The sequence below is a fragment of the Procambarus clarkii genome, chromosome 59 (assembly GCF_040958095.1).
Source record: "Procambarus clarkii isolate CNS0578487 chromosome 59, FALCON_Pclarkii_2.0, whole genome shotgun sequence".
NCBI classification, from domain to species: domain Eukaryota; kingdom Metazoa; phylum Arthropoda; class Malacostraca; order Decapoda; family Cambaridae; genus Procambarus; species Procambarus clarkii.
Window position 1 is genome coordinate 19,665,470 of NC_091208.1, and position 10,797 is coordinate 19,676,266.

At 37.5% G+C, this 10,797-nt stretch overlaps 1 protein-coding gene across 1 annotated transcript in view; it reads left to right on the forward strand.

The window, feature by feature from the left end:
* LOC123768108 (calcium-activated chloride channel regulator 2) overlaps positions 1-10,797 on the forward strand; it is a 30,938-nt gene that overhangs the window by 15,694 nt on the left and 4,447 nt on the right. The window contains exons 7-13 of the mRNA XM_045758426.2: positions 330-563; positions 2,051-2,356; positions 5,793-5,999; positions 7,354-7,518; positions 7,668-7,770; positions 9,268-9,414; positions 10,460-10,681. Of these exons, the coding sequence (XP_045614382.2) occupies positions 330-563; positions 2,051-2,356; positions 5,793-5,999; positions 7,354-7,518; positions 7,668-7,770; positions 9,268-9,414; positions 10,460-10,681 (1,384 nt within the window). The remainder of the gene's footprint in view (positions 1-329; positions 564-2,050; positions 2,357-5,792; positions 6,000-7,353; positions 7,519-7,667; positions 7,771-9,267; positions 9,415-10,459; positions 10,682-10,797) is intronic.

Sequence of the window (10,797 nt, forward strand, 5' to 3'; positions counted from 1 at the left end):
TATATATATATATATATATATATATATATATATATATATATATATATATATATATATATATATATATATATATATATATATATATATATATATATATATATATATATATATATATATATATATATATATATATATATATATATATATATATATAAAATGCACACACACACAGTATATATAAATAAATAAGTCAATACATATATAAATGTTCATTCCAGCAAATTGCAGTTTGTTCCCCAACCAGCACAGTTAGGTGGGCACACCTCTTCCCCCCCCACAATTATAAAATTGCACTCTATGAATACTACTAATTGAAGTGTTTATTGCAGGCAATTTCAAGATGGGCATTTTTAAAGGACTCTGTGATTCAGTTCATCATGGTCAAAGCATTGCCTCAAACAAGAGTAGGCCTGGTTATTTTTGATGGTACTTTATTGAATAGTCACCCACTGCAGGTTCTCGACAGTGTTGACAACAAGAATTCTTTAGTTGATATCATTAAAAATACCAAAATTGGTACTACCAAGAAGGATCTTCTAATTGGCATTCAGAATGCTGCGCAGGTAAATCTTTGACAATACTAGTCAATGTTTCAAATAAGAGCAAATTAGGTAGGGGAAATAGTAGCACAATTTTTCAGGAATTTTATCGCTAACCATATTTTTATAGCTAGGGAGTTGGAAGGATAGATCCTGGCTATGGAAATGATGCAATTATCATTGCTGCTAACAAGATTTCCAAATGAAATATTACTGTACCTTGTACTTGACAGTAGAGAGCAGTACAATCAACCCATGCTCTACTCAAGGAATTCGTTCCTGATAATCGTGTCCCTTCACTCTTCTGTCTTCCAGCGACATGAGGTTTAATTTCTGTAGCCTTTCATACCAAGAATGATTGAGGGCCACAGGACTAACAACACTGCAAACCAGACATTACAGGGCTGATCTCATCAAAGCTTTTAAAAACCTGTATTGAACAATTTGGAGGGCATTGATCCAGACAACTTCTTTAAAAGATCAGATGTAACACAAACAAGGAGCAATGGTTTCAAGCTCAAGCCACAATGCAGGACAGAAAACAGGAGATGCTGTTTCACCTATAGAGTTATAAACCCACGGAACTACCTGCCCACCGAATCCATAAATGCCAAAACACTACTGCAATTTAAGTTCCAGCTAGACTCCCAAAAGCTTTTGATACAGTTCCACACAAAAGACAAATGCACAAGATGGAGAGATGCTGGGACAGGATAGGCACTGGACTGGGTACAGGAGTACTAAATAGACAAGAAACAAAGGGTCATATTAAGAGAAGATATGTCAGGCTGGAGAGGAAGTGTGACAAGTGTGAGGAGAGGAAGTTCTCAAAGTGTGGCACTGGGGCAAACCCTGACTGTGGCTTATGATGCTCCCTGACAAACGAGCATCTTTTATAGATTATGTATGTGCTATATGTGGGTTCTGATTTACCTGAGAGCCACTAACACTAGTGGCCTTGATGAGGACAGGAAGCTGGGGGCTTGTCAAAGGTCCCCACCCCCCATTTACCTTGATGATCTTTTCCAGCTTTACTTTAAATGTTAACAGAGTTTTGGTATTTACGGCTTCAACAGGTAGGTGGTTCCATGGGTTTGTAACTCTGTGGGTTCTATAGTACAGTGGTTTAGGCCTCGACTCACAGTCAAGGTTCCTGGGTTTAGTCTCCAGGGTGGGACAGAAATAGTTGGGCACGTTTCCTTTCACCTAATGCATCTGTCCATCTAGCAGTGAATAGATACCCAGGAGTTAGACAACTGTTGTGGGTTGCATCCTGGGGAAGGTTAGTAGTTGACTAAGGGAGACCTCGATAAGCTTGAATACAAACTCCCTGTCCGTAACAATGGGAATTATATCATGTCTTACCTAATAGAGATGCCTAACAATAAAAAAAAATTAAATATTAATTTTTAAAAATTTAGATTGATGGTTTTTCATTTTAATATACATGATAGGGATTATTTTGTGATTTGTTGTCCAGAAATATAATATAACTTTTTCTTCTCAACTAGATACTGCAAAATGAAAATGGCATGATTGTTCTTGTGACAGAGAATTTAGAAGTCTATCCGCCGAATCCAGACCTTGTAGCTGCAGCTCAGGGACACCAAGTGTGGCCTATCTTGTACCCCAACGATCCTGCATTCTCCAAACAGGCATACCAGGACTTGGCAGACATTATACCTGGTACCCCTGTTCTTATTATCAATAACACATTAAACAACCCTTGTCCCACTTGTGGTGTGTATCAATCGGTGGACAATTATGCAGCTCTAACTGAGAATTTGCTCCAAGTTGGTGGAAATTCTCTTGTAAAGGTAAGGACCTTTATTTTCCTCAATAATGTTTATGAATTCCCCAAAGTAAGATAATCACGTTAATGTGATTTCTTTGTGTATCCTCCGAGTAACATATTGTTCTGGGTAGGACAGAGATGGGAACATTTCTTATCACCATAATACCTCTGTTTACTTAGCAGTAAATAGGTACTGTAACTGGGAGTTAGTCGGCTTGTTATGGGGTTGCGTCTTGAGGAGGGTCAGTGGATCGACCTTGGGGGACTTTAATGTAAAGCTAATGTATTTATTGTTATGACTGCTGTCTTGTGTTGTACCTTTCCCAGCTTTTAAGAGTCATTTTCACACCTCTTTGTATATACATGATAGCCTTTGATCATTTCAGTTCAAGCTGCAAGTATGAAAGCGGCATGGCTTAGGAGAAATTAAAGTTTTAAGTTTTGATGGGGGGGGACAGCCTAGTGACATTTTTCAATATGGCAGGTATGGCATTTCTGATTGGTAGCAAATTTTCACACCAGAGGAGCAAAGGCAAGGGTGCAGAGGCCAGGATGTGAATGAAGGACATGATTGGTGAAAAGTTAATGAAGGGGTAACCAAAAGGCGACCAAACATCACATAACTACTGAGAGGTGGCAGACACACATCTCATTGGTGTGGGACACCTCACTGTTTCCCCATCAGTCTGTGTGGAAGGATGTACAGTACTAGGATATGCTCCCAATTTTGTGTAGAAATTTGTAGATGCACACCAAGTTGAGTCTATGTCAAGAGCTGAGGGCTGAGGGAAGATGCAAGGAGAAGCCTAGTTAGCCGCCTCTGGTAGGTGGGTCCTAATTGTTTGGGAATGTTGTGAACATTACAAGTGTGGTTATGCAGGACCATTCAGTGCAGAGAGGTTTGTAGAATTTCTTCACACCCTACTACTGCAAGATTTTCAATGACAATAAACGTGCACCAGAGACAGTTTACAGTGACATTTATATGACGTGGCAGTGTGAGTCTAGAGCCACTTGATAACAGCAACATGTGATGTGGTAGCTAAGTGGAAGTGTTATACGGAGTGCAATGACACAGTGTTGCAGAGAGGACCTCGGGTCCTCGCTTACACACTGGTTACCTGCATTTGTTGGCAGGTAGATCGAATCAATCCCTGGAGTGTAACTCATGTCGTGAGACAGTGTCAGATTCACAGAGTTACCTCCACACTGTCCCCCTTATTATCTGGTTGGCAAGAAAAAGTTGTTGCAATGATTCTTTGGACCAGGCAAGGATACAGGGGCAAAGAACCAAGACTGCAGTGCAAGGAGTAAAGGAAGAGGTGATGACCACTTTTCCCCACCTCACAACCACTATTAGCAGCGAGGAAGTCAACAGTGGCAGTTTCTGGCCTCCTTGCATACTAGAACTCTGGAAGTCAGCTAATCTTTGTCAGCACATCACTGTAGCCGAGTCAGCCTCATAAGGTTTCCCAATGTCAAGAAACTGTCGTACTAAAGTCCCCTCTCCTAAGCTACCAGAGGATACAAAACAGAAAATGGGACAGTATGTCAATTTTGTGTGCCGCTACCATTATCTAATACAGAATGAAAATTTTTGGCCTTGGATAGAGTACACGTCAAAATGTGACGCTCTCTTAGGAAGATGGGTTGGCTGAGTAGCTTCCTTTCCCCAACCCCTCTTGAGTTAGCTTCATTCAGAGGAATGATATTTTGTTGCACTTTATATGACATTGTTCACATTTGGTGGAATTCAAATTTGATTGCCACAACCTAGTGATGGCTTAAGATTTCAATTTGTGCTTTCTCCACTTTATGTGAGGTCACTCTTAATGTAAATGTAAAATTAACCGTGACAGCCTCAGTAACTTTTGTTTTTGAATTGATGTTCAATCCATTAATACTGTGACACTCGGGTGAGTGCATGCATGCATACAATCATGAACAGGCATTCTCTAATAAATATATGTATGTATGTATGTATGTACTGTATATGTTTATATACATAATCACCTACTCGCCATTTCCAAAAATGTGAGCAGGTTAGCTTGGAAGACTACTCTTAATATAACTATTTTTTGTCTTGATTTTACAAGCTTGTGCACTGTGAAATGGTGAATGATTTCCTCCTTTAGGATTCACTCCATGAGCTTGCAGATATGTGAGGTTTGATTGATTGGTCTGTAATTTTCTGCTGAACTTGTTCTGCCTTTGTTTTTTGGGGAAGATAGGGGTAACATTTGCATATTTTCAGTCTTTAGTAAATTATTCTTTGATAATCACCTCAAAGGCAGTAAGGAAAGTGATCATTCTAGACATTTAGGTAGGTTTCTATAATTTTATATCTTTCAGGATATAGTGGTCACATTTAAGGGTGAGATTTTCTTCTACCTGCATTTGATCAGTCATGTCTTCTTCTGTTAGCACAAGATCTAAAATACTGTTACCTCGGGTCAGTTCAATCATATGCTGTATGAGAACGGAGTCCCATATGAGGTCAAGAAAGTGTTCTCTTCCCATTTGTGATGTTAGAGTTACCTAGTCTGTTGTCTTGTGGCTAAAATCCCCCATTATAAAAGCTTGTGTTTCAGCTGTTGCCTCCATCACTTGATGTAGGTCTGTAAAGTTTTCTATTGTTGCTGTATCTGCTCTGTAACATATTCCCACTTATCTGTTTGCTACCATCTTGAGATATTGTTACACCATACAGATGCTGAACACACCATGTTATTTACTTATTTATTGATGATTGCAGGTACCCTTAAAGATGGAAGTCCTCTTTGGTTATCTCTTCTTGTACCCATGTTTTACTGATCCCAGTGGTGTTGGAATTCTCAACCTCAGTACTGTATATGCTCACAATGTGTCAAATTTATTTACTAGACTTGACATTTGTGTATAGGTACTTTAAACTCCTGATACTGATAATAGGGAGCTGAAAGATTATTTCTGAAGTTTCTTGAGGTGCTGTGTGGTACTTTTCGCTTCTATTCTTTATGGCTGCCAGTGTTTTGCATTTGGCGTGCTAATTCAGATATTGCTCTGGAGCAGTGTGTTTAAGTTACTCTTATTATGGTGTTTGGCTGCTCTCCTGAGTGTTACCTTGTAGTAACAAGGTAATCAAAGGTTGATTACCTCCTGTTGAATGCATTTGGTTTCCACCCAGATTTGTGTGTGGTATCTTCAAGCAGTTTAAAAGTTGCACACCCCAAGTGAATAAGAACATAAGAATAAAGGCCACTGCAGAAGCCCTGCTGGCCTATACAAGGCAGCTTGAATTTACATCCACCCAAACTTGTTCAAAATATACTCATGTACAGAATGTTCACCCAAATATATTCAGATGTTAATGTTAAGAGTTTTAGTGAAATAAAGTGGGTATACTGTATAGTACTCTAAAATTGGAATATGTTTTATAAATATAAAAGCCTAATTTCTGTTTTAATGTTTTGTTTCAGGTGACAGAAGATGAGTGTTCACCGCCAAACTGCTTAATGAAATTGACTGTTGATAATAGCAGGCAGTATAATCCAGATGCTTTTATTGAAGTCCTTTACAATTTTGTAGTAAATAATTTTATACAACTCAACGTATATGATGAGGAAAGCATTCCAATGAACTCTTCTCAGAGTACGAGCAAAATCTATAAAATTACAAATCTTCAGGTAATATATGTAGCAATACATGTACAGTCTGTTATAGTACATAGTACAGTCTGTTATAGTACATAGTACAGTCTGTTATAGTACATAGTACAGTCATACCCTTGTTATTCACACATTTTATACTGGTAGTTCTGGGTACTTGTAGTTAACACCACTATGTATTAGCACTTCCATTCTTTACAAATATTTTCATCCAACATTCAATTCATTTCTCTACAAATTAGTCAGTGAACAGAAAAAAATAAAAAAATATACAGTTTTATCACACAAACTATAGAACTGCAGCCAACACCATGCAACCCTGTCACCTTTTATAATAATAATAATAATAATAATAATAATAATAACAATAATAATAATACACACAGAAATCACAATAACGTGATATATCAAATGAACAAATTTTTTTTTTATTTTTACCATGTTGTGGTACAGCTGACTAAGGCGCATCTGGGAACATTCACATAGGTTCGAACCCTCATCAAGGCCCTTGTGGATTTGTTCAATAATAATAATACTGTATTAATAATATAGAATAAAAACCCACACTTGTGATATTTATGTAAGGAATTTACACCAAGTCTTTTGCACTCTCCTGACTGCTTTGTCAAGGTTCGAGTGTGTAGTTAGGACGAGACTTGCATCTCAACTTCTAATGAGGTAGCTGAGACTTGCATCCCAATACCTAATGATATTGGATATATATGCAGGCGATGAGTCACAATAACGTGGCTGAAGTATGTTGACCAGACCACACACTAGAAGTTGAAGGGACGACGACGTTTCGGTCCGTCTTGGACCATTCTCAAGTTGATGGGTATATATATTTGGATATATATATTTGTATCCTGGGTACAATTCTCTTATCCTTCTTGACTGCCTGACCATGTCACCTCTATTGCCCCACTGGGAATATCCAAGAATTTGCATAATGTTGATGCCTGCCACAAGGTACAGTATGATGTTTTAAGTCACCCATTAAGGGAAAGGGGGGGGGGGGAGCAAATATAGACCTGTAGCATTGCAACTCCTATCTTAACCCCATAATAGAATCATTCCCTCACACCTATTCATCACTTCTTTCCTCCATCATTATATCGATTCTTCTAAAACTACAGTTAGCATTTTTGTCAGCAAGTGTATTCTCATTTTTCCACAAGCCTTAGTCTTAGCTCTCACAGGGTTACCTTATGCAGGTGTCTCACAAATGATCAGTATTCTCTATGAATCTCAAGGCCCTGCTTTAGAATTACTCTACCTGTCTACCTGTATTTAACAAAAAAAAAAAAATATGGGACATAATGTATTAAAAATCTTATCAAACCAAATTGATTGAAATAGTTTTTTTTAACAGAATACGACCTATAATGTGAATGTGAGTCGACCATATGCGATGTCTTCAGTGAGATGTTCACTGTTAGCAACACCAAATGATGGTATGAATGTGCAGGTGTGGTCTTCCAAAGGGTTAAGTAACCTGGACTACACCAAAGACTCTGTCCCCACACTGTTTGCAATGGTAAGAATTCCCGTTGTGTTCCCAGCTGTGTTGACCTCATCTGGTTCGGCACATGCAGTTTGTGCTGGTTTATGTATGATATTGGATATATATATATTTGTTTTGTAGCTCATATGTAACAGGCATAATAAACTATATTAATTGCATAGGTAATGAAGGATGGGCATCATGTATTATATGCTGATGTGACGGCTACAGTCACCACTAAAGATGGACCGAAGATTCTTACCCTGAAAGACAACGGCGCTGGAGGTCAGTTATGCTTTGGATAAGCATTCTAAATATTTATTTAATTTACTCGGTTAATAACCATCTCCAAGTTATTCAAAGTGGTTTTTACCTTTTCATGTTTTGTTATTTCCATAATGAAACATTAATATCTTTTTTCAGGCTTATACTGTAATGTGCAACTTTTTTGTTGTTGACATTGGGTACTGTAGCCTCTTCGTGATAATTTTAAGGCACAACCGTTTTCCTGTTTTGGGGATTTTCATCTCTGTGGAATTTCACAGCTTTGTATATGCTCTTCCTAGTACTGTACAAGATAATGTGCTGGATAATTTTGGTTGATTTCAAAATCGGAAAATTCTTCAGGCAGTTTAATAAAATCATATTTTTGCAGTTTTTGAAACATCTCAAGAAACTTAATAAAAACAATTACTGTATTTCAATTTGGTTTGCCTGTGCCTTGTGATGATGATATGTAGGCCTGTATATTAATAGCTACCATGCTATCACTATAATGTTTTGGCAGTTTGCAGTAATTGAGCATTACTAAATCTCACTCATCCCAAATAAGTCAATTTGTACTCTAATGGCAATGTGAATAATGAATGCTCTATCTTTACTCTTGCTAAAACTTCAAATTCTATAATAAAGCAGTCTATGCCTCTCATCATTAAGTATCACTTCAAACTGTTATATCTTTTGCTAAATTTCTTGAACAATTCAGTGCTTGCTTATTACCATATTTATATTAAGTTTTTATCCCCCAATAAACATAAAATTATATTAACAATACAATCTTGTTAAGCTCAAAATGCTCTGTATATTTGTGACTTTAATTTTCCAAGCTCTGTACCTACAAATAAACCACTATAATATGTTCTTATGTATATTTTATGAATACCGTTATTATTATTGTTATAATTATTACTACAGTACTTGCTGTTCACTTTGGTTTTAAGTATTGCATGGAGATTTTTTCTTTAGTGTAGTTGAATATATATCTACAGGCAAAAATTCAGGGGAGGATTAAGTATTCTACAGTATCTCCCCTCCTCAAAACTTAATGTATGACATGGCAGTAGTATTTAGAGGGGGATTGCTGTTATATCAAAAATGAGATGGTCAATTAAGCTGGAGATAACATTAATAATTAACCTGGTAATAACAACAAGATAACAATTAACCTGGGAAAACTGGATCTTGCCTAACCGAGTCATTTTGTGTTCCTATCTCTAATGTACTTTAGCATGTAAATAAATGGGAAAATTATCATTTTTCATCCATTGACATTAAAATGGTTAATCAGCTAAAAAAACAAACATTTTCTTTAGAAAACATTTAAACAGTTCTGACATGTAGAGGCTTCATAGATTGATGCTTATCTGGTTAACTTTCAGTGGTATTATTAAATAGTAATTTAACTGGCAGTATGTTTTACAAAACTGTAGTTATGTCATATGACCATTTCAACCAGTGAAAAAATATATGCAAGATGGTGTCCCAATAGATAAACTGTTGCAGGCGATACAACTGGTTATGATGGAGTGTACTCGGCCTACATGGTGGATTTCAGTCCGCCAGAGAATGTTGGCATCATGGTGACCGCAACAGATAATAATGGCACAGCACGTATCCTGAGCTCTGTGCTTCGCTCTGCTCCTGTATTAGGCGAGTACCACACCCAATATTATTAGTACCATAGGACACTATTGTACCTTACAGACAGGGGCCAGATTTTGGAGTGTCGACTTTTGGACATTGACCAGTCATCCTAATCTATCAGAATTATCCTGTGTCAGAATTCATCTAATGTATCAGAATTATCCTAATGTATCAGAATTGTTCTCACTACATACCTATCTTTTACAGTTTGGATTTAAAAGCCCAATATGAATTTTTATCATTTATAACACAAATCTCCCACATATAATTTTGAAGGGATTTTACTAGTTGTTATGTATATCTCATGTTCATTAAACTTGAATTTTTCTCCTTTTTTGCACATTATAATTTTTTCTCGAACTCTTATCATCATCTGCAATATTACTATTATCCCAGATATGTTGTTAGCAATTAGAGTAAGGGAGTTCCACCTAATGGGGTTAGGAAAGGCCCGGCCCCCAGGGGAAACAATTCCCAGCAATTAAAAGAACACTAATGGTTTGTCATCTAGAGCAGATCACCTAACTGGGGTGATGGAAACTCCAGCTGCAATTTACCTTAATATAATTTATTAACCCTAGAACTTCCCCAAGTACAACAGAAATACTTTACCGCCTCGATCTTATGTTACCTCTCTGACTCCACATAGGTAGGAGACGAAATTTACATTGTAACTCGTGTAAATTGTGTAAATCCTTTAAATCCTTAAAAAGCTTGTGCATTTTATGAGTCAAAGAATGCAATAAATGCAGGGCATTTAGACAAATAGTCTCCGTGGTGTAGTGGTAAGACACTCGCCTGGCATTCCGCGAGCGCTATGTCATGGGTTCGTATCCTGGCTGGGGAGGATTTACTGGGCGCAATTCCTTAACTGTAGCCTCTGTTTAACGCAACAGTAAAATGTGTACTTGGATGAAAAAACGATTCTTCGCGGCGGGGATCGTATTCCAGGGACCTGCCCGAAACGCTACGTGTACTAGTGGCTGTACAAGAATGTAACAACTCTTGTATATATCTCAAAAAAAAAAATAATTGAATTTGCATCTTACAGGTGAACAAGCATGTTGTGGGAGTCAGCTCATCATCCCAGATGAGCTACTAGAGGATCCTGGAAGCTTCACTGTGTCTTCGGCACTTCAAGCAGGCAAGCTTACCGGAGTCCCACCTGATCTCTTGCCTCCTGCGCAAATCACTGACCTTAGGTCTTCACGAGATGACACGAATGTAATCCTCTCATTTACAGCGCCAGGTGACCATTTGGATCAAGGCACAGGTATGTAGGGCATTTCTTGTACTTGATCAGCATACAGTACTAATTTTCAGTCAAGGTGCTAACCCTGGTTTTCCGTCCTTCAGTTCCTAAGACATTTCTGTTACTATTGCTTTGTA